This window comes from Aotus nancymaae, unplaced genomic scaffold (assembly GCF_030222135.1).
Source record: "Aotus nancymaae isolate 86718 unplaced genomic scaffold, 86718_ANA_hifiasm-v0.15.2.pri h1tg000030l, whole genome shotgun sequence".
Lineage (NCBI taxonomy): Eukaryota > Metazoa > Chordata > Mammalia > Primates > Aotidae > Aotus > Aotus nancymaae.
The window spans coordinates 11,672,663-11,697,834 of NW_026988443.1; the positions used below are offsets into that span (position 1 = coordinate 11,672,663).

The window sequence follows — 25,172 nt, forward strand, 5'->3', positions numbered from 1 at the left end:
AAGGAGACGTTGGAAAGACAGGAGCAGCCCACCATAGCCCCTGCTCTGTGCAGCTGCAAGCCTGACTATTACCAGTCTGAGCGGGGGCAGGGCACAGACCAGAATGGAGGATGAGTGGAGCTGATAAGCTTACTGGGCTACACTGAAGTTTCTGTTAACTGATTGTATTCAAGGACTTGTTATTTCTTCACAAATGACCAAAAATGTTGCACAGCAAGATTCCTTATGAAACATATACTTTCTAAAATATATATATATTTTAGAAATCTTCATGCTAACTCTAGAAGCAGAGGTGGAAAAATCCAGAGACTGAATGTGCTGTACCCACAGATGCCCCCAAGCCCATCTGGTGTCCCTATCTCAGCTTTGCCAGCTATCCAAAAACTGGAAATGCAGACATGGACCCCTTCCTTAGAAGCCATGCACCATTTCACAAATGACGCATAATCCAATTAGAGATATGGATATGAAAATCTTAACCCAGCAACAGATTTGAAGAAATCCTAGTAGCTTTTACTGTTTCCTATTTGTAGAGAAAAACACAAGAGGTGAAAGCTTGTGTGACTTAACAGTGCTTCTAGAGAGACCTTGTGCACCCCGGTAAGGAAGGCAGCACCACCCTAGACCCAAGCCCACGTGCAGGAAAGCCCCTCAGCACAAACACAGAAACGCAAAGGCGGGGTTGTCCAATTTTTATTTGTGATTGCATAAGAAAGTGCTCTGACACGGTAACTGAGGAAGTGAATGGGATCACAGAAGAGGAGTGGGAACCAGGGACGCAGGTGTAGGGCGGAGGGCATGGGCGGGGGAGGGTGGTGCCTCGGCCCTGCTGCTTGGGGTTAGGATGGCCACCTCAAGGCACCCAAAGTGGGCCACCAGACAGATCTGGTTCTCAAGAAAGCCACACTTCCCCCAGCCCCACCCAGCTCAGGCGGTCTGTTTTGCAAAATGCATGGAAGTATCTGGAAATCCTGAGTCGGACAAGTGAGGTATAGGGGAGGGCATCTCAAGGGCCTCAGCTCCCTGGAGAGCTTGCCCTAGGCCATCCCCATCTGGGTTTAGATGGGTCCAGGCACCCTCCCAGTCCTGAGTCCAGCTTCTTTCTGCCCTTCCACAGGCTCTCACCCAGGCTCAAGGTTGCAGGGCTGGCCCAGGGAAGCATGACCCCTTTCTCCTCCAGCACATGAGGGCAATCCCCAGGGAGTGGCTGCCAGCCCTGGGTGGAAACACGGGCCACACCACAGACACAGCCAGATTTGCTGCCCTTCATCACTGGGGCAGATGCAGCACAGTTTCTTTTGTACTCTTGCCCTAAGTCTCACAGGTATAAGGACTGAGGAAGACCACTGCCAGGACCACATTGCCCCTCCACAGTTCCATGAAACCACCCTTGCTAGAGTGTGGGTCTTACCTGGGCAGAAGTTTCTCCCTCTTCCTGGTCACTGCTTGGCCTTTCCACGGGACTGTTCAATGCAGGTCTGATACTATCTGACCGCTGGAAGAGAAAAAGCACCACAGACAGTCCACAGTCACTCAGAAATCAAATCACAGACTCAGGGAAACCCTGGAGTGCAGAGGGAGTTGTGGTACCCAACCCAGTGTGTAACCTGAAGGAAGTCTACAGCATCACAGAAATTAAATTGCCTTAAAGATGAAAAGCAAGACAATGGAGCCTGGGGCCTAACCTAGAGTTCCACGTCTGAGAGTCAGCAACCGGCCCCACGTCTAGTTTCCTCTTGAGTAACAGCAACGAGACAACAAAAACAATGATAACAGCGGATAACACTGACTGAACACCTAACTTCGTGCATGGCACCAAGGAAAACCGGGACATGACTGTTTATCTTCACATCCTATGAAACAGGTGCTGCTGTTATTCTCCTTCTAGCCAGTTTAGGATCTACACAATGCTGCAGACACTCTGGGGACCAGCCAGCACCCCTCAGGTCTTGCTGCCTCAGTGCTTGCTGGCTGGCCGGTGTCTGTATTTCATTGCCTGAGGACTCTCTCTGGCTACGTGAGGTAATTCAGCCACTCCAGAGGCAGCCCTCAACCAGTGAGGAAGGGAATTAGTCTATGAACACCCCAGCTCCTCATCTCCCGCGAGGGATATGTTCTACACTGGATCCCAGAGGCACCAAATGGGAAGGAGCTTCAGTCACCCATGGTGGTAACTTGCTTGATAACAAACCCATTACTGGCCACCTTCCTTTCCCCAGCTCACGTCCCTACCCATAACCTGTGATTCCTGTGGCCACTTCCCAAATTTAACTATGTGCATTCAAATCCTTGTCCCAGGGTCTGCTTCTGGGGAAATCCACAGTCAAAGCCAGGTCAAATACCTGAGAACTGGGAATCACATCTGATATCTCAGCCCATGTGACTAAGTCCATGCTCTTTCCCACTTCAGAGAGTCTCAGGTTTTAGAATTTTATTAATAGATTCGCACATATTTTTACATACTAAAACTGAAGAATTTGGGGGAGATTATTCCCTGGTCATATACAAATTCTGTGGTCCTGTCAGAAGACTCATCTATATTAATACTTCTTGTACCCATCAAAGTAGAGATTTGACCTTTTTAAAAATCAAAAATACCACTTCAGATGGATGAATGGTAGCTAGTGGAACACCACACCAGTGTGCAAAGCCAACTAGGGACAAATGGCACTAGCTCCTAGAGCAGGGTGTTGGCAAACTACAGCCTGAAGGCCAAGTTCACTACTCTAATTATTTTTGTAAATAAAGTTTTATTGGAACACAGTCTTGCTCATTTACTTAAATACTATCCATGGCTGCTGTACTACTATGACAGCAGAGTTGAGAAGCAACAAAGATTATGGGACCTAAAATATTTATTATCTGCCCTTCAAAGAAAAAACGTTGCCAGCCTTTGTCCAATAGGAACCAATACTATGACTTCCTAGACTGGCAAGGGCAGGCTGGTTTAGAGTGTATGTCTGAACAAAAAGTTACTCAAATACTCACCTTACCTTCGGTTAGTCTGTTCTCAGTTATTAATTAGGGAAAGCTAGGGAGTTTACAGAAATCCTTCACTAAGTCATAAATAATATCCAGCTGTGAAGTAACTAAAACAGTTAACCTACAGTATTCAATCTTTGCAAAGACAGAATCCATTTATCATGCTTTAAAACCCCTGTTTTACCTGTGTAGGAAAAGGTACTTGGATCCGTCCTTCTAAAATGTTGTCTGTTGTTATTTCCACTGAGCGTGTCAGCTGGAGGTCCTGCAGCACTAGATGGTATGGAACCTGGGGAAACATCTCTTGAATCTGATGAGCCTACAGGAATACAAACAGAGTCCACAGAAACATTCACTGGCAACAGCTGCTGACTGAAGTCATACTATATGGCAGGCTTTGGGCAGAGAATGTGACATCATGCCCTGAAAACACAGGTAAGGGAGCCACCCTTATTCGGCAGGTCACATTCACACTGCAATCCCTTTAGTATTTTTCCAGGAAGCCAAACAAGCAACTGTAGGCAGCATCAATTTCAACATGAGAAGAGCACAGAAAAACCAACTGGATCCCAAGAGAACCTCGACTAGAATATTCTAGTTTTAAAAAGTGTTCATTTTAACTACCATTCAAACCAGCAATCCCACTACTGACTATATATCCAAAGGGAAAGGAATCATTATATAAAAAAACATACCTGTGCTCTCATGTTTATTGCAGCACTATTCACAGTAGCAAAAATATGAAATTAACCTAAGCATCCTTCGACACTGGATTCGATAAAGAAAATGAGGCACATATATACCATGGAATATTACTCAGCCACAAAAAAAAAAAAACCAAATCATATCTTTTGCAGCAACATGGATGGAAATGGAGGCTATTATTCTCAGTGAAATAACTCAGGAACAGAAAGTCAAATACTGTAGGTTCTTATAAGTGGGAGCTAAACAATGAGTGCGCATGGTCATCCAGAGTGGAATAACAGACACTGTACTATGAAAGGTGGGAGGTTGGGAGGGGGTGAGGGTTGGAAAAATTCCTATTGGGTACAACGTTTACTCTTCAGATGACGGTAACACTAAACACCCAGACTTCACCACTATGCAATATATGCATGTAAGAAACCTGCACTTGCAACCTGTAAATACATAAAAATAAATATTTTAAAAGTATTCATTTTCTTTCTGTTTTTTTGGTTTTTGAAACGGAGTCTCACTCTGTCACCAGGCTGGAGTGCAGTTGCACAGTCTCGGTTCACTGCAACCTCCAACTCCCTGGTTCAAGCGATTCTCCTGCCTCAGCCTCCCAAGTAGTTAGGATTACAGGAAAACAACACCATGCTCAGCTAATTTTTGTATTTTTAGTAGAGACAGAGTTTCACAGTGTTAGCCAGGATGGTCTCGATCTCCTAACCTCGTGATCTGCCCACCTCGGCCTCCCAAAGTGCTGGGATTACAGGTGTGAGCCACCATACCCAGCCCAAAAGCATTCATTTTCAAACTCAAAGTATCTTGGGTATAAAAATATGTTTTCCTTAAAGATATAATCCTAAAGGGAACAAATACATTATGTTAAGTGAAAGAGGTCTGATTCAAAAGCCAGGTGTATGATTGCATTTATATGGCATCTGGAAACAGGCACAATTATAGGGAAAGAAAAGTGCTAAGTGGTTGCCAGGGGCTGAGGGTCGGGGAAGGAAGTGACTATAAAGCGATACAGTGGAGTTCTGGAGGGTAAGGATGGAACTGTTCACATCTTGATTACGGTGATAGATACACAATTACGTGTTGAACTGGATACTAAAAAGGGTAAATTTTTACTCTATCTCAATTATATTTCAATGGTAAAAAAGAGATTATAGAGAATGCAAATTCCTTACATGGCCCTGGAGCTGCAGTTTTCAAACTGTACTCTAGAGGCATCTCAGAGCTTACTTAGGGCTCTAGGGTGGGGGTGTGTGTAGGCAGAGCAGACATAGGCCTGGCCACACCACCACCCCCCATACTTTCATCCGAGCAGCTCTGGATTTTTTTTCACATATGTAAATTAATTTTATATATGTTTATATCCAAGGTTTTATTTTCGGAAAAGTTCTAATAACCAAAAAAAAAAAAAAAAAAGAAAAAGGAAGAAAAAAAATTGCCTTGGGGTACAATAAAGTCCTCCTGAGATATCAGCTCCCACGAACATGTTGTAACTGTAGAAAGAGTTGGAAGTATGTCTCAATGTCAAAACCTTGATGAAAAGGTCTGCACCAAGCCCTGCTTAGAGCTCTTGCCAGGGGTGGAATGTTGGCAAGACAAGCAGTGCCCAGGGCCCTGAGGCTCCTCGTTCCTGCAGCCAGCTTGTTTATGTGAACATGAGTTGATCATTATTTTCCCAGGTCAGGTCAAACCTAACTGGGCAAGAGTCCATAAAAACCTCTAAAATCAGATAAAATTTCTCTTTATTCTTAAAACAGCTTCCCCCTCATTTCCCAAATAAAAAACGCCTAAGACTCATTTTACTAGACCAAAGCTTTTCTACCAGAAAATCTATCAAGTTAAATATTGGATCTTAAAAAATGCATGGTTCCAGTATATTAGTTGTACCAAAAATAGTCCACTCCAACCCATCACAGAACTGGAGGAAGAAGAGCCAGGGTCTGCCTGAGAATTCTAAGTAACTCCAAGAAAAGAATTCTGATTCTGAGGAGGGCTGCACACCCTTGTGGTCTGACTTGTTAAAGGAGGTGGGTGGGGTGGTCCAGCTGCTGAGCTTCAACGGCTGCCTGACCCAAGAACCCTGCAATGCCTGCCATGAGCCCAGTAGTAGCTGCACTGAGCTACCACACTCCCAGACCACCTATACCCACCAAGATGTCACCCTCACTGTCTGTTGACAGCCCAGCTGAGGTTTAAGGAGAAAGAGGGGCCAACAGAGTCATGCCTTCTTCTTTTATTATGGCCCAAAATGGATAAAATTTACCATCTTAACCATCTGTCAGTGTAAGTGAGCCCTCAGTCCCACTGCAGGTAAGTTTCACAGGCTGACTGAGCCAGCCATGGATCAAGTGTTATGTGGTTGCTGACAGGTACTGTACAATTAAGCCAAGGATGGCCGTGTCTGTACTGAACATACACAGGCTTTCTTGTCATTATTTCCTAAACAATACAGTGTAACAACCATTTACAAAGCATTTACACTGTATTAGGTATTAGAAGTAATCTGGAGATAATTTAAAGTATAAGGGAGGATGTGGGCAGGTTACATGCAAATGGTATCCCCCACCTTTTTTTTTTCTTACCTTACACTATTAAGGGTTAAAGTGCCCCATTTTACATCAGAGACTTAAGCATCCACAGATTTTGGTATCTGAAGGAGGGGGTCCTAGAACCAATCCCCAGATACCGAGAGATGACTAGATAGTGTAGCAGTGTTAACCACAGGCACAGGGCTGTGCAACAGATCTTCTGAACTTTTTCATCTTGCAAAAGTAAAACTGTATCTAAGAACAACAGCCCTATTTCACCTCACCCCACCCCTCCTGCAGCTATCATTCTGCTTTCTGTTTGTAAGAGTTTCACATGGTATTTGTCTTTTTGTGGTAGAATTATTTCACATAGCATAATGTCCTCCAGGTTCATTCATGCTGCAGAGCATGTCACAGGACTCCCTTCCTTTTGAAGGCTGAGTACTATTCCACTGTATGGATTTGCCAGATCTTCCTTACCCATCCATCTCCAGCAGATATTTCAGTTGCTTCCACCCCTTGGCTTTATAAACCAAATCTGGATATGCCTGTAGCTATATCCACCTGTCCTCACAACCCTCTCTCCTGCTAACCTCCCCACCCAGCCTGCTCTTTTAGTTGATTCTTCTATTTATTCTGTCCCATCAATCTCTACCCCTCTGGTGATCATCCTATGCACATACCAAACATGCTTTCCAATCTACCTTTAAAAAACAACAGCCCGGCATGGTGTCTCATGCCTGTAATCCCAGCACTTTAAGAGTCTGAGGCGGGCAGATCACGAGGTCAGGAGATCGAGATCATCCTGGCCAACATGGTGAAACCCCATCTCTACTAAAATACAAAAAAATTAGCTGGATGTGATGGCGTGCACCTATAGTCCCAGCTACTCTGGAGGCTGAGGCAGGGGCATCACTTGAACCTGGAAGGCAGAGGTTGCAGTGAGCTGAGATCGCACCACTGCATTCCAGCCTGGTGACAGACCAAGACTCAGTCTCAAAAAAAAAAAAGGAGAAAACCTGAATTGTAACTGACAAATTGCTACAGACTCAGTGTAACAACTCTGAAAGGTAAAAACTCCAGGGCACTCAAGCAGAGGGGACTCCCCTCTAATACTGTGAGATTCAGCACCAGAAGTGATCAGCTTTCTCAGTAAATATCTGACAAGCATCCCCTCCTGCTTCCAGCACGGAGAGGGGAACAAGCACCTCAGTGAAATCAGCCAGGGCACTCTGTTCTTGACAATGTCTGCCCTCAGGAGAAACGACCCAACCAGAAGATCATCTGTTGGGGTCTGATCAGAGCTGCACTTACCCAGGGGAACTCTAGTCTGCTCCAGCCATCCTGTCCCAGAGGAGGAAGGGAAACTGAGAAGTAGATTGAAGTTCGCAGTCCAGAGCCATGGGCTCACTAAAAGACGGAGACCTAATCCCAGGACTATAGAATGCTTCCCTCCCTCACCTGACACCTACATCATGACAGGCCTGTTCACCACAGTCCCCTTTACACAGTACATTGTGTTCAACTACCATGAAAAAATTATAAGGAATACTAAAAGGCAAAAAACACAATTTGAGAAGACAGAGCAAGCATTAGAGCCAGACAGAGCAGAGATGCTGAAATTAACAGACTGGGAATTTAAAACTATGATTAATATGCAAAGAGCACTAATGGATAAAGTGGACAGCATGCTAGAACAGACAGGCATGAGCAGGCAGATGGAAAACCTAAGAAAGAACCAAAGAGAAGTGCCAGAGACCAGAAACACCAACACGAGTGAAGAATTTCCGTGACAGACTTATTAATAGATGGACACAGCTGAGGGAAGCATCTCTGAGCTTGCGATATATACTTTGAAAATGGAAAAGCAGTCCAGGTACAGTGGCTCACACCTGTAATCCCAGCACTTTGAGAGACCAAGGCAGGCGATCACTTGAGGTCAGGACTTCAAGACTAGCCTGGGCAACATGGTGAAATACCGTCTCTACTAAAAATACAAAAATTTAGCTAGGCATAGTGGTGCATGCTTGTAATACCAGCTACTGGGGAGGTTGAGGCAGGAGAATCACTTTAACTGCAGAGATGGAGGTTGCAGCAAGCCAAGATCGTGCCTCTGCACTCCAGCCTGGGTAACAGAGTGAGACTCCATCTCAAAAAAAAAAAAAAAAAAAAGGAAAAGCAAAGAGAATAAAAACTGAAAATAACAGCAGAAAATTCAAGGACCGTGGAGTGACTACAAAAGGTGTAAACACACTTAATGGGAATTGCAGAAGGAAAAGAGAAAGGAACACAAGAAATAATTGAAACAATAATGGCTGAGAACTTTCCCAAATTAATGTCAGACACCAAACCACAGACCCAGGAATCTCTAAGCAGGACAAATGCCAAAAAAAAAAAAAAAAAAAGCCACCAAAAAACAAACCAACAAAAACAACACAACAAAAAACTACACCAAGGATATCAAATTTAAATTATAGAAAATCAAAGATTAAGAAAAAAAATCCTGAAAGAGGCCAGAGGGAAAAGCACCTTATCTCTAGAGAAGCAAAGATAGGAATGACATAGTTCCTCAGAAACCCCGCAAGCAAGAAGACAGTGAAAGGAAATATTTAAAGTGTTAAGAAAAGACTCACCAACCGAGAATTCTATATCCCACAAAATTATCCTTCCAAAGGGAAGCAGAAACAAAGACTGTCTCAGACAAACCAAAGTTGAGGGAATGTGTTGCTATGAGACCTGCCTTACAAGAAATGCTAAAAATAAAAAGTTCTCTAGAGAGAAAGAAATCGACATAGGTCAGAAAGCTCAGCTCTACATAAAGAAAGGAAGAGCATCAAAGAAGGCGTAAGTAAAAATTGTTTCTTTTTTTTTTTTTTTTTTTTTTTTTTTGAGACGGAGTTTCGCTCTTGATACCCAGGCTGGAGTGCAATGGCGCGATCTCGGCTCACCGCAACCTCCGCCTCCTGGGTTCAGGCAATTTTCCTGCCTCAGCCTCCTGAGTAGCTGGGATTACAGGCACGCGCCACCGTGCCCAGCTAATTTTTTTTTTTTTGTATTAGTAGAGACGGGGTTTCACCATGTTGACCAGGATGGTCTCGATCTCTTGACCTCGTGATCCACCCGCCTCGGCCTCCCAAAGTGCTGGGATTACAGGCTTGAGCCACCGCGCCCGGCCAAAAATTGTTTCTTAATCTAACAGAACATTCGGTTCAAAATAACAACAGCAACAACGTATTCAGTTATGTGTGCTTGTGGGTGTATGTGCTTATGTACTAACATACAGGTGAAATGAATGACAACAATGAATGATAAAAGGGACAGGAGCAAGGAATTACAATTGTTTTGTTATCACAAAGTACGCACACTTCCTATGCAGTGGTACGGTGCTATTTGAAAATAAATGAATTAGTTGTAAATGTGTATTACAAACTCTAGGGCAACCATTAAAACAAGCTTGTCCAACCCATGGTCCACACAGCTTTGAATGCAGCCCAACACAAATTTGTAAACTTTCTTAAAACATTATAAGATATTTTTACAATTTCTTTTTAGCTCCTTTGCTATCATTAGCATTAGCATATTTTACATGTAGCCCAAGACAACTCTTTTTTCAACGTGGCCCAGGGAAGCCAAAAGATTGGACACCCCTGCATTAAAACAAGTAACAAATAGTATAAATGACATGCTAAGAAGGGAGAGAAAATGGAATTCTATAAAATGTTCAATTAAAAGCACAAAAGACAAAGAGTGGAAGACAAACATAGGAACAAAAAACAAGGACAACAAACAAAAAAGAGTAACAAAATGGTAGTTATTAATCCAAATACACATCAATAATCACTCTGAACATCAATGGCTTAAATGTATCAAATAAGAGAGGTTGTCAGAGTAAATTTAAAAAAAAAGCAAGACCTAACTGAATGTTGTTTACAAGAAACCCACTTTAAAATAAAGACACATACAGATTAAAAGAAAACGGATTAAGAAAAATATACCATGCCAACACTAACCAAAAGAAACCAGGAACAGCTACGTTAATTTCACAGAGCAAATGTCAAAGCAATCAAAGTTATCAGGGATAAAGAACAGCATTACAAAATGATCACGGGGTCAGTTCTCCAAGAAGACATGGCATCTTTAAAGTATATACGCCTGCTGGGCACAGTGGCTCACACCTGTAATCCCAGCAATTTGGGAGGCCAAGGCAGGCAGATCACTTGAGGTCAAGAGTTTGAGACCAGCTTGGCCAACATGGTGAAACCCTGTCTCTAATAAAAATACAAAAATTAGTCAGGCGTGGTGGTGGGCCTGAAATTTCAGTTACTTAGGAGGCTGAGGCAGGAGACTCGCTTGAGCCCAAGAGGCGGAGGCTACAGTGAGCCAAGATCAGGCCACTGCACTCCAGCTTAGGCAACAGGATGAGCCTCTGTCTCCAAAAAAATTAAATTAAAAGTATATACACCTAACAACAAAGCATCAGACTGAGGCAAAAATTAAAAGAACTGCAAAGATAAACAGATGGATTTGGAGACCACAACATGTATCAGAAATGAACACTCAAGCAGGCAGAAAATCAGTGAGAACATAGCTAAACTAACACTACCATCAATCAACTGTATACAATCAATATCTGTAGACCATTCAACAACAGCAGAATACACATTATTCTCAAGCTCACATAGAACATTCAAGACAGATCACACGCTAGGCCACAAAACACATCTTAATAAATTTAAAAGAATATAAATTACACAATGTCTGCTCTTAGAGCAGAAATCATTAACAGTAAGAAATCTGGAAAATCCCAAAATACATGAAGATTAAACAACACACTTCTAAATAACACAGAGATCAAAGAAGATATCTCAAGATAAATTTTAAAATATTTTGAATTAAATGAAAATGGAAACATAATTTATCGAAATTGTGAGATGCAGTGAAAGCCATGCTTGGAGGAAAATGTTTAGCACTGAATGTATATATTAGAAAAGAAGACATAAAATAAATAAGTTTCCATCTTAGGAAATTAGAGAAAGAAGAGTAAATTAAATCCAAAGTAAGCAGAAGAAAACAAATAATAAAAATGAGGGCAGAAGTCCATGAAATTGAAAATAAGAAATCAATAGAGAAAAGTCAATGAAATCAAAAGCTGGTCCTTTGAAAAGATCAATAAAATTGATAAGCCTCTAAGCCAAGCTAACTAAGAAAAAATGAGAGGACTTAAATTACTAATATAAGAAATATTATACAGATCACTTTTTATAATTGCCAAAACTTACACAAGAACAAATAAACAATGTGAAATTGTATAAATAATTAATAACCTTCCACAGCAGAAGGCACCAGGCCCAGACAGGTTCACTAGTGAATTCTACCAAACATTTAAGGAAGAAATTGTACCAATTATCTACAATATCTTTTAGAGGACAGAAGCAGAAGGGATACTTCCTAACTCATACTATAAGATCAGCATTACCCTACTACCAAAACCAGAGAGAGATATTACAAGAAAAAGAAACTACAGACTAATATCTCCCATGAACATATATGTAAAAATCCTCAATAAAATATTAGCAAATCAAATCCAACAATGTTTAAAAATAATTATACACTACATCCAACTGGTATTTATCTCAGGTACATAAGGCTGGTTCAACATTTGAAAAGCAGTTAATATAATCCAATACATCAACAGGCTAAAAAAGAAAAATAACATGACCATATCAATAGATGCAGAAAAATCACTTGACAAAAATCCAACACTCATTCATCTTAAAAAAAAAAAAAACAACTCTCAGTAAACTAGGAATAGAGGGGAACTTTGTCACAGTGATAAAGAATATCTACAAAAAGCCTACCACTAACATCATGCTTAATGGTGAGAAACTCAAAGCTCTCACACATTAAGATCAGGAATAAGACAAAGGTGTTCCATCTAACCACTGCTTTCCAATGTCATTCTAGAAGACCAAGCTAATACAGTAAGACAACAAAAGAAAAGGTAAACACATTGGGAAGGAAGAAATAAAACTCTGTTTGCAGATGGCATGCTCATCTATGTAGAAAATCTTGAAGAACTGATAAAAACACTCTTGGGCCCTTCTCTCTTCCTCGGCACTGCCTACGGAGGTAGCAGCGATCTCCTCCTGGGCATCATGGCCGCCCTTAGACCCCTTGTGAAACCCAAGATCGTCAAAAAGAGAACCAAGAAGTTCATCCGGCACCAGTCAGACCGATACGTCAAAATTAAGCGTAACTGGCGGAAACCCAGAGGTATTGACAACAGGGTTCGTAGAAGGTTCAAGGGCCAGATCTTGATGCCTAACACTGGTTATGGGAGCAACAAGAAAACAAAGCACATGCTGCCCAGTGGCTTCCGTAAGTTCCTAATCCACAACATCAAGGAGCTGGAAGTGCTATTGATGTGCAAGAAATCTTACTGTGCTGAGATCACTCACAATGTTTCCTCCAAGAACCGCAAAGCCATCGTGGAAAGAGTTGCGCAGCTGGCCATCAGAGTCACCAACCCCAATGCCAGGCTGCGCAGCGAAGAAAATGAGTAGACAGCTTATGTGCACGTTTTGTATTTAAATAAAACTGGCATCTGCCTTCCTTAAAAAAAAAAAAAAAACCACTCTTGGAACTAATAAACAATTACAGCAAGGTTGTCAGATACAAAGTTAACATACTGTAGTCAACTGTGTTCCTACATACAGAAACGAGCAAGTGGAATTTGAAATTAAAAACACAGTATTATTTATATTAGCCCCAGTAAAATAAAATATTTAGGATAAAATATGTATAAGATCTATACAAGGAAAATTACAAAATCTTGATAAATGATATCAAAGAATAATGAAATAAGTGGAAAGATAGTCCAGGTTCATGGACAGAAAGACTAAATACTGTCAAGATGTCCATTCTTCCCAACTTGATGTACAGATTCAATGCAATCCCAATCAATATCCCAGCATGCTATTTTGTGGATATTGACAAAATGATTCTAAAGGTTATATGAAGAGACCAAAGACCCAGGATAGCCAATACAATATTGAAGAAGAACAAAGTTGGAGGACTTGACACTGCCTGACTAAAAGACTTACTATAAAGCTATAATAATCAAGACAATGTGATATTGGCAAAAGAACAAATAGATCAATGGAAGAGAATAGAGAGCCTAGAACTAAACCCACATAAATAGTTAACTGATTTTTGACAGAACAGGAAAAGCAATACAATAGAGAAAAGATAGCCTTTTCAACAAATGGTGCTATAACTGGCCAGGCACATGCAAAAAAAAATAATCTAGACACAGACCTTATACTCTTCACAAGAATGAACTCAAAATGGATCACAGGCCTAAATGTAAAATGCAAAACTATAATACCCCTAGAAGATAACAGAGAAATAAACAACCTAGGGTATGGCAGTGACTTTTTAGATACAATACCAAAGGTACAATCCATGAAAGAAAATAATTGATGTTGGACTTCATTAAAAGTAAAAAGTTCTGCAAAAGACAATGTCAAGAAAATAAGATGGCAAACCACAGACTGGGGGAAAGTATTTGTAAAAGACACACCTGATAAAGGACTTGTATCCAAAATATACAAAGAATTTTTAAAGCTCAACAGTAAAAAAACAACCTGATCAAAAAATGGGTTTAAGACCTTAATAGATACTTCACCAAAAAAGATATACAGATGGCAAATAAGAATATAACAAGTTGCTTCGCATCATATGTCATCAAATAAAAACAAGATACCACTATATATATATTATAACAGCCAAAATCTAGAATACTGACAACACCAAATGTTGGTGAGGATGTAGAGTAACAGGAACTCTCATTTACTGCTGGTGAGAATGCAAGATGATATAGCCACTCTGGAGGACAATTTGGCAGCTTCTAACAAAAGTAGACAATTTTACCATTTGATCTAGCAATTACGTTGTTTAGCATTTGTATTCATCCATTTTCACCTTGCTGATAAAGACATACCCAAGACTGGCAATTTACAAAAGAAAGAGGTTTAATTGACTTACAGTTCCACATGGTTAGGGAGGCCTCACAATCATGGCGGAAGGCAAGGAGGAGCAAGTTACATCTTACATGGATGGTGGCAGGCAAAGAGAGAGAGCTTCTGCAGGTGAACTCCTCTTTTTAAAACCATCATATCTTGTGAGACTTACTCACTATCATGAGAACAGCAGGAGAAAGACCTGTCCCCATGGCTCAACTACCTCCTACTGGGTCCCTCCCATAAAATGTGGGAATTCAAGACGAGATTGGGTTGGGGACACAGTCAAACCATATCATTCCGCCCCTGGCCCCTCCCAAATCTCCTGTCCTTACATTTCAAAACCAATCATGCCTTCCCAAAAGTCCCTCAAAGTCTTAACTTATTTCATCATTAAATCAAAAGTCCATAGTCCAACATCTCATCTGAGATAAGGCAAGTCCCTTCTGCCTGTGAGCCTGTAAAATCAGAAGCAAGTTAGTTACTTCCTAGATACAACGGGGATATAGGCATTGGGTAAATACAGCCATTCCAAATGGGAGAAACTGGTCAAAACAAAGGGGCTACAGGCTGCATGCAAGTCTGAAATAAGGCAGGGCAGTCAAATCTTAAAGCTCCAAAATGATTTCCTTTGAATCCATGTCTTGCATCTGGGTCACACTGATGCAACATCTGGGTTTCCATGGTCTTGGGCAGCTCCACCCCTGTGACTCTGCTGGGTACCGCTTCCCCTCTGTCTGCTTTCACAGGCTGGCATTGAGTGTCTGTGGCTTCTTCAGGCATGCATGGCGCAAGCTGTCAGTGGATCTACCATTCTGGGGTCTGGAGGACAGTGGCCCTCTTCTCACAGCTCTGCTAGGTGGTGCCCCAGTAGGGACTCTGTGTGGGGACTCTGACATTTCCCTTCTGCACTGCCCTAACAGAGGTTCTCCATGAAGGTCCCATCCCTGCCGCAAACTTCTGCCTGGGCATCCAGGTGTTTCCATACATCTTCTGAAATCTAGGCAGAGGTTCCAAAACCCCAATTATTGACTTCTGCACACTGGCAGACTCAACATCACCTGAAGGCTGCCAAGGCTTGGGGCTTGCACCCTCTGAAGCCAGGGCCCAAGCTGTACATTGGCCTCTTGGAGCCATGGCTGGAGCAGCTGAGACACAGGGTACCAAGTCCCTAGGCTGCACACAGCACGGGAACCCTGGACCCAACTCATGAAACCATGTTTTTCTCCTAGGCCTCTGAGCCTGTGATGAGAGGGGCTGCTGTGAAGACCTTTGACAAGCCCTGGAGACATTTTGCCCACTGTCTCGGGGATTAACATTCACCTCCTGGTTACTTATGCAAATTTCTGCAGCCAGCTTGAATTTCTCCTCAGAAAATGGGATTTTCTTTTCTATTGCACGTCAAGCTGCAAATTTTCTGAACTTTTATGCTGTTTCCCTTTTAAAACTGAATGCCTTTAATGGCACCCAAGTCGCCTCTTGAATGCTTTGTTGCTTAAAAATTTCTTCTGCCAGATACCCTAAATCATCTCTCTCAAGTTCAAAGTTCCCCAAATCTCTAAGGCAGGGGCAAAATGTCACCATTCTCTTTGCTGAAACATAACAAGAGTCACTCTGGCTCTAGTTCCCAACAAGTTCCTCATCTCCATCTGAGAACACCTCAGCCTTGATTTCATTTTCCATATCATTATCAGTATTTTGGACAAAGCCATTCAACAAGTCTCTAGGGAGTTCCAAACTTTCCCACATTTTCCTGTCTTCTCCTGAGCCCTCCAAACCATTCCAACTCTTGCCTGTTAGCCAGTTCCAAAGTGGCTTCCACATTTTTGGGTATCTACCATAGCACCCCACTCCTGGTACCAATTAGTTTATTTTCATGCTGCTGATAAGGACATACCCAAGACCAGCAATTTACAAAATAAAGAGGTTTCATCAACTTACAGTTCTACATGGCTGGGGAGGCCTCACAATCATGGTGGAAGGCAAGGAAGAGCAAGTCACATCTTACATGGATGGTGGCAGGCAAAGAGAGAGTGCCTGTACAGGGAACTCCTCTTTTTAAAACCATCATATCTTGTGAGACATATGAGACTTATTCACTATCACAAGAACAGCATGGAAAAGATCTGCCCCAGTGATTCAACTACTTCCCACAACACATGGGAATTCAAGATGAGATGTGGGTGGGGACACAGTCAAATCGTATCAGCATTTCACCAAGGAAGTTATAAACTTATGTATACATAAAATCCTGCACAGAGATGTTTATAGCAGCTTTATTTGTAACTACCAAAACTTGGAAAAAATCTTAAAGGAAGCAACCAAGATGTCCTTAAGTAGGTAAATGAATTAATACTGTAGTATAACTTCAGCAAAGTCTCAGGATACAAAATCAATGTGCAAAAATCACAAGCATTCCTATATACCAATAACAGACTTAAAGACAGCCAAATCAAGAACGAACTACCAGTCACAATTGCTACAAAGAGAATAAAATACCTAGGAATACAACTAACAAGGAATGTAAAGGACCTCTTCAAGGAGAACTACAAACTACTGCTCAACAAAATAAGAGAGAACACAAACAGATGGAGAAACATTCCATGCTCATGGTTAGGAAGAATCAATATTGTGAAAATGGCCATACTGCCCAAAGTAATTTACAGATTCAATGCTATCCCCATCAAGCTACCAATGACCTTCGTTACAGAACTGGAAAAAACCACCTGAAACTTCATATGGAACCAAAAGAGAGCCCACATAGCCAAGTCAATTCTAAGCAAAAAGAACAAAGCTGGAGGCATCACACTACCGGACTTCAAACTATACTACAAGGCTATAGTAATCAAAACAGCATGGTACTGGTACCAAAACAGAGATATAGACCAATGGAAGAGAACAGAGGCCTCAGAGGCAATCCCACACATCTACAACCATCTGATCTTTGACAAACCTGACAAAAACAAGCAATGGAGAAAGGATTCCCTGTTTAATAAATGGTGTTGGGAAAACTGGCTAGCCATGTGCAGAAAGCAAAAATTGGACCCCTTCCTGACACCTTACACTAAAATTAACTCCAGATGGATTAAAGACTTAAACATAAGACCCAACACCATAAAAACCCTAGAAGAAAATCCAGACAAAACCATTCAGGACATAAGCATAAGCAAGGACTTCATGACCAAAACACCAAAAGCATTGGCAATAAAAGCCAAAATAGACAAATGGGACCTAATCAAACTCCACAGCTTCTGCACAGCAAAAGAAACAGTCATTAGAGTGAATCAGCAACCAACAGAATGGGAAAAAATTTCTGCAATCTACCCATCTGACAAAGGGCTGATATCCAGAATCTACAAAGAACTAAAACAGATTTACAAGAAAAAAACAAGCCCATTCAAAAGTGGGTGAAGGATATGAACAGACACTTCACAAAAGAAGACATACATAAGGCCAACAAACATATGAAAAAATGCTCATCATCACTGGTCATTAGAGAAATGCAAATCAAAACTACATTGAGATACCATCTCACGCCAGTTAGAATGGCGATCATTAAAAAATCTGGAGACAACAGATGTGGAGAGGATGTGGAGAAACAGGAACACTTTTACACTGTTGGTGGGAGTGTAAATTAGTTCAACCATTGTGGAAGACAGTGTGGCCATTCCTCAAGGACCTAGAAATAGAAATTCCATTTCACCCAGCAATCTCATTACTGGGTATATATCCAAAGGATTATAAATTGTTCTACTATAAGGACACATGCACACGAATGTTCATTGCAGCACTGCTTACAATAGCAAAGACCTGGAACCAACCCAAATGCCCATCGATGATAGACTGGACAGGGAATATGTGACACATATACACCATGGAATATTATGCAGCCACAAAAAATGATGCGTTCGTGTCCTTTGTAGGGACATGGTTGAACCTGGAAACCATCACTATCAGCAAACTGACACAAGAACAGAAAATCAGACACCACATATTCTCACTAATAGGTGGGTGTTGAACAATGAGAACACATGGACACAGGGAGGGAAGCATCACACACTGGGGTCTGTCGAGGGGAAACAGGGGAGGGACAGTGAGGGGTGGGAAGTTGGGGAGAGATAGCATGGGGAGAAATGCCAGATATAGGTGATGAGGAGGAAGGCAGCAAATCACACTGCCATGTGTGTACCTATGCAACAATCTTGCATGTTCTTCACATGTACCCCAAAACCTAAAATGCAATTAAAAAAAAAATACTGTAGTATATCCAGACAATGGAATATTATTTGGTGCTAACAAGAAATGAGCTATCAATCCCTGAAAAGATATAAAGGAAACATGCATGCAAATAATTAAATGAAATAAGCCATCTGAAAAGGCTACATACTGCAGGATTCCAAATGTATGGCATTCTGGAAAGGCAAAGCTATGAAGACAGTAAAAAGATCAGTGGTTGCTAGAGGTTGGGGGAAGGAAAGAAAAGGCAGAGAGTGTATACAGAATCTTTAGGGCAGTGAAAATATTCTGTATCATGTGGATACCTGTCACTATATATTTGTCCAAACCTATAGAGGGAACATAGGTAAACTATGGACTTTGGGTGATTATGATGTGCCAACATAGGTTCATCAACTGTAACAAACATACCCTTTGCTGAGGGATGTTGATAACGGGGAAGGCTGTGCATGTGTGGGCACAGGAGGTATATGGGAAATCTCTGTATCTTCTTCTTAATTTTGCTGTAAGCCTGAAACTGCTCTAAAAAAGTAGTCTTAAAAGCAAACAAACAAAAAAGACTCATGAGTACTCAAAAGAATTAGAAGCAGGGTCTCAAAGAAATATATGTATTCATGTTCACAGTAGCATTACTCACGATAGCTAAAATGTGGGAGCAACGCAAGCGTCCAGTGGCAGAATAGATAAATAAAATGTGGTATCTACATACAATGGAATATCACTCAACCTTAAAAGGAAAAAAATTCTGACTTGTGTTACAACATGGATGAACCATGATATTATGCTAAGTGAAATAAGTCAGTCACAAAATGACAAATATTGTATAATTCTATTTATATGAGGTGCCTAGGTAGTTCAACTCATAGAAAAAGCAAGTAGCATATTGGTTGCCAAGGGCCAGAGGGAGGGGAAAATTAGTAGTTAACTGTTTAATGGGTATACAGCAGGGGTGTCCAATATTTTGGCTTCCCTGGGCTACACTGGAAGAATAATTGTCTTGGGCCACACATAAAATATACTAACACTAACGATATCTGATGAGCTAAAAAAAAAAAAAAAACCTGCAAAACATCTTGCAATGTTTTAAGAAAGTTTATGAATCTGTGTTGGGCTGCATTCAAAGCTGTCCTGGGCTACATGCACCCACAGGTTGGACAGACTTGCTATAGAGTTTCAATTTTGCAAAATGAAAAGAGTTCTATAGGTGGATGGTGGTGACAGTTGCACAATGTGAAAAACATTCACTTACTTTTCTGTAAGAAAAAGAATAAATACTAGCATTGGCTGGTATGAGCCTATAAGCCTTCTAGAGCAACATAATACATAAGAAACTAACCCATGTTATTAAGGGGACGTGGGAGCTGGGCACACGGGAAAAGGATGGGAGCATGACTTCACTGTATACTCCTCTAGTTTCTGAAACTTATAAATTAATGGCCTATTCAAAAATCTTAAAAAACAAAACACAACCCTGGATGCCACACCCCTATCAAGCTACCACCTCTACTGCTCTGTGTCCTTCTTCATAACATACTTCCTCGTATGGTCTATTTATTCAGCTTCCATTCATTTCAATCCACCACAATCTAGTGTCCAACCCCTTGGGCCATGGAAAGTGCTGGTTATTCTCCAGCTAATCAATCACCCCCACTCTGCCAAATCCAACATGCACTTCTATGAGCTCATCTTGTAAGAATTCCACACGCTTGACTCTTCCCTCCTGGAAACCCAAACTCCTTGTACTGTGCTGCCACCTTCTCCTGGTTTCCTTCCCTCTCCACCGGCTGTCATGGCTCCTCCCTCTCTGTAAGACCTCTGAACATGGCAGGACCTAGAGCTGTGACGTCAGTCCTCTTCTCTTTGTCCCCTGCTGTAGATGTCACCTCCAGGCTTCAATTTCCCAAATGTGCATCTCTCGCTTGATATCCTCACTAAGGTCCAGAACTGTCTATAGAACATCCCAAACTTACCCAAACAGAATGCTGCGCCCCATCCTCATGCCTGTGCCTCCCAAGTTTTTCCATCTCAGTACATGGTACCACTGTCAATTCAGCTGCTTAATTCAAACCCAACAAGGCAGCTTCCATTCCGCCACTTCTCTCATCCCACTACCCCCATATCCAACCAAAGCACCAAGTCCTGCCAGCTCACCTGACAAGTATCCTACATCTGCCACTTCTTTTCACATTTATTACCAACACCCCTGTCCAAGTCCCCATGTGAGTTTGCCTTAACTACTGCAGCAACATCTGAACTGCTGGTCCTGCTGCTTCCATTTCTGACCCTCTATAATTCATCCTCCTCCCAGAAGCAAAATCATTTTGTTAAATGTCCTGTCAGTCCCCTGGTGGTGGTGGTGGGGTCTTTAAGAAGCTTTGACTGGCCTTCTAATACTTTTACAAGATATCGATTTGGCTGTGGCCTATAAGACCCTGTATGTTCTGGCTATGCAATCTCAATTTATATCACAGTCTTGGTCCCCTACTTGCTAGGTCTTAAACATAATGGCCTTTCTCAGTTCCCAACACTCTCACCTCATGGCCTTTGCACCTACTGTTTCCACTGCCTCCTTCCCCCTGATCCAGCTCCATCTCATCCTTCATGTCTTAGCTTACATACTCCTCAAAGAGAACTTCTCCAAATGCCTCCTCTAAAATGCTTCCTCTGGCCTCTACCCACCTGCTCCACCACACTGCCTGCCTTATTGCTGCCAGAGCACTCATCACCATCAGCAGTCACCTTATTTATATTTATGACCTGTTTTCCCAGTTAATATCTACTCTACTTGAGAGTAATAGAGAGTAAGATTTTGTCTACCTTACTGACATTGTAGGTGCTATGCTCACCATAGTGCCTGTCTCAGGAATAGGCTCTCAGTTCAAATTTGTTCAATCCATCAATAGAGATCAGCTAATTAACTTATAAACCAATGACCTTCCAAAGCACTGGCAAGGGCTTATCCAGGTCAGCCAGAGGCCCTAATCCAAGCAGTACTAAGGTGGTTTGCACTGGATTTCAACAATGGTGAAACATGTTTCTCCATCATTGTAAAATAACAACACATTCCTTTGGAAAAACACAAAGAAACTTAAGTATTCAAACAATATCCTTGAGCCAATACCACGCCTCAACATTTCAAGGCATATACACACATGCATACACATGCACGCACGCACGCAAACACACACACACACACACACACACACACACAAAATTTTTGGAGGAAAGGGAGGAAGAGATGAGGAACAAAAACACACATTTGGTGAGCCTCATTCAGTTTTTCTTTTTCTTTTTTTTGAGACAGAGCTTCACTCTTGTCACCCAGGCTGGAATGTAATGATGTGATCTCGGCTCACTGCAACTCTGCCTCCCAGGTTCAAGCAATTCTTCTGCCTCAGCCTCTGAAATAGCTGGGATTACAGGTGCATGCCATCATGCCCAGCAAATTTTTGTATTTTTAGTAGAGATGGGATTTCACCATGTTGGACAGGCTGGTCTCGAACTCCTTACCTCAGGTGATCCACCTGCCTTGGCCTCCCAAAGTGCTGGGATTACAGGTGTGAGCCACTGTGCCCAGACTTTTTTTTTTTTTTAAGAGATGGGGTCTCACTCTGTCACCCAAGCTGGAATGCAATGGTGTGAGCAGATCACTGCAGCCTCAAACTCCTGGGCAATCAAGCTAACTGTCTGCCTCGCCCTCCCAAAGTTCTGGGATTACAGGAGTGAGCCACTGTGCCCAGTCTCATAAAATTTTTAATAAAAGGCACATCATTCACTCGAGTCAATAATTCCCCAAAATATTTTGGCTAAAGGCTGGATGCAGTGGCTCACACCTGTAATCCCAGCACTTCGGGAGGCCAAGGCAGACTCATCACTTGAGGTCAGGAGTTCGAGAACAGCCTGGCCAGCATGGTGAAACCCTGTTTCTACAAAAATTAGCCAGGTGTGGTGGCACATGCCTGTAATCCCACATGCCTCCCAGCTACTCAGGAGGCTGAGGCAGGAGAACTGCTTGAACTCGGGAGGCAGAGGGCGCAGTAAGCTGAGATCGTGATACTGCACTCCATCCTGGGCAATGGAGCAAGACCCTGTCTCCAAAAGAAAAAAAATTTTTTTTGGCTAAAATCAAAGGAGTCCCAAGGAAGGCCTAGATCACAACAGAGTGAACCTAGTAGTGTTCAGAAAAGGTTAGATTATCTGCCACAGAAATAAAATGAGTTTCAAAATTTAAAACACAGGAATGTAAACAGTTCCAATGAATAAAAAGCCCCTAAAAATCCTTCTATTCTGCCAGAGCAGAGTAAGACCAACAAGGTCATATACCCAACACACACTCTAGCTGTTCCTTCCCTCCGAATTCCTAGTGATTCTCTTATAGCAGCTAGCAGGCCTTACCATTGCATTGAGCTGGGAGTTGCTGGCCTGCGTAATGCCAAGAATGTTGGTTGTGTGCATCACTTCAACTGAAAAACTCGGCAGCCAGCTCGCAATCCGAGACCCTGAAGAAAACAAGAATCCAGCATAAGTTTCAGAGCCTTGACTCTTTCCCCTGTCATCTGCTCTCACGGCAGCCACAGTAATGGCTGGTGTTCACTGAGTGCTTCCTGTATGGCAGGCCTCTCATGCCAAGTGTTCCACGTGGACTAGCTCATTTAATCCTCACTACACCCAACATGGTACCTCCTATTATCATTTTCACTGTATCCTTCTCAAAGATACGGCACTAGTACCCTTGGTCTTTGGTCTCTGAGGCACTCAGAAGTTAAGGGACTGGTCCAAGATCACATAGTTTAACTATGATGGCCAAAATGTGAAGCCACACAGGCAAGCTCTAGAACCCTTCACTGCTGAGCTCTCCTGCCTTGCAGGAGGACTGGATCCAGCCCAGCCCAGCGTCGCACACTCAGCCTGGGAGATGAGGAAGCTTTTCAAGGCTCTAAAGCTTCTACGACACATGAGCTCTGGCTCCTCTCTTTCACGCTCTACACAAATGACTACTCATTTGGGGGCATTTTCACATTTACTTTCAGGAAGTATTTTTCCCTAAATCTTAAAAGCCTTGGTTTTCTGATTCAAAATTATTTTTAAATTGTGCTATTTTACAACACAGGCTTGTAGACTAATGGCACCAAAGAGTCTGCTGCTTCTGTTATTTTCCAAAAAAACAGGAGACCAAGATACAACAGCACCAAGAATCAGCTGTAAAACAACCCAATATCAAGCTACACATTTAAGGCTGCTTTTCATTCCTTCACAAAGAAACACTGATCCATGGAATAGAAATGCAAGTAGAATGGCCATCTCAAAGGTCTTGCCAAACAAAATGTACCCATTTACAAAATGGATACTTGTTTCATATGTACTAACTAGGGAGAAATAAAGTTGATTTTATCTATTTTGACTAAATTTTTAGTAATCATAAATCATAAAATAATAGATTACATAACCAGGTCTCATCTCCAATATTGCTAGTATATTTCAGAAGTTTTACCCTTCATTCGCAGGCACCAAATTGGGCCCTCCATACCCCTCCAGCATTCTGGGCCGAGCCAGCCAAGCAGCCCCATCTACTCTTCTGGGAGATGTGACTCTACTCCCCCTGGTCCTTTCTTTATAGGATTTCACCAACATGACACCACCCCCACTGCACCCCATTCTTGAAACTCAAATCAGGGATGTGAACATCACTACTGCTAACAAAATTCCAGGGATGCTTGTGTTACAGTAATAATTATAACCATGAACTCACAGAATTTAGTGATACTGGACTGATGAACATCAACAGCAGCTCAATGTGAATTAAGGAAGGATGATCAACCAGACCCTGATACAATCATAGCCTTAGAATTTTAAATGTGATTTTCATTAAAACTCCTTTTAACACTGCTGAGAAGCAGAAGATTTATATTTTATGAACAAAGCAATAGGGTTCCAGCTCTGATTCTGTTTGTGGTACTCACTAGAAAGGCTTCTCAATGATAGTTCATTATATACTTAAATGCTACACGAATGAAACACATTATGAGCGAAGGTTAACTATTGAGATGATTAAGTGTACTCCTTGAGGACATGGTTGATTCAGTTTTACTTCTCCACCCTCCCGCCCCATCCCGCCCATGCTGACACGGAATCTAGCAAAATGCCTAGCACCCCTCTGTTGGTTCTATCTCTACCTATCCATCCATCCATTCCACCTAAACACTTCCAATCAAAATTGAAATACAGTCAATGCGTAGCTTAACAACAGGGACACGTTCTGAGAAATGTGTTGTTAGGCGATTTCATCATTGTGCAAACGTCATAGAATATATTTACATAAACCTAAATGGTATAGCTTACTACACACCTAGGCTATATGATATAGTCTATTGCTCTAGGCTACAATCCTGTATAGCATGTACTGTACTGAATGCTGCAGGCAATTGTAACACAGTGCTAAGTATTTGTGTATCTAAACATATCTAATAGGAAACGTACAGTAAAAATATGGTACATAAAAAACAAAAAAGTACACCTACATAGGGCACTTACCACGAATGAAGCTTGGAGGATTAAAGCTGCTCTTCGTGAGTCAGTGAGTGGTGAAATGTGAAGGCCCAGGACATTACCATATGCTACTGTAGACTTTATAAACACTGTACATTTAGGCTACACTAAATTCAAGAAAAAATATTTCTTTCTTCAATAAATTAAATTTAGC

General features: G+C 41.8%; 2 protein-coding genes across 3 annotated transcripts in view; one reads left to right on the plus strand and one right to left on the minus strand.

Moving 5' to 3' along the window:
• Positions 1 to 25,172, minus strand: part of AMFR (autocrine motility factor receptor) — a 59,185-nt gene that overhangs the window by 4,499 nt on the left and 29,514 nt on the right. For both annotated transcript variants that reach the window (XM_064383086.1, XM_064383087.1), the window contains exons 10-12: positions 22,868 to 22,971; positions 3,167 to 3,301; positions 1,412 to 1,495 (exon numbers count right to left, since the gene is read on the minus strand). In XM_064383086.1, the coding sequence (XP_064239156.1) occupies positions 1,412 to 1,495; positions 3,167 to 3,301; positions 22,868 to 22,971 (323 nt within the window). The remainder of the gene's footprint in view (positions 1 to 1,411; positions 1,496 to 3,166; positions 3,302 to 22,867; positions 22,972 to 25,172) is intronic.
• Positions 12,364 to 12,826, plus strand: LOC135277246 (large ribosomal subunit protein eL32-like). Its single transcript, XM_064383085.1, has one exon. It carries the CDS (start codon positions 12,371 to 12,373, stop codon positions 12,776 to 12,778), a length of 408 nt encoding a protein of 135 aa, XP_064239155.1. The 5' UTR covers positions 12,364 to 12,370; the 3' UTR covers positions 12,779 to 12,826.

Excerpts from the sequence above, each read along its gene's own strand:
- LOC135277246 (XM_064383085.1), top strand. The coding sequence starts at position 12,371 with ATGGCCGCCCTTAGACCCCTTGTGAAACCCAAGATCGTCAAAAAGAGA.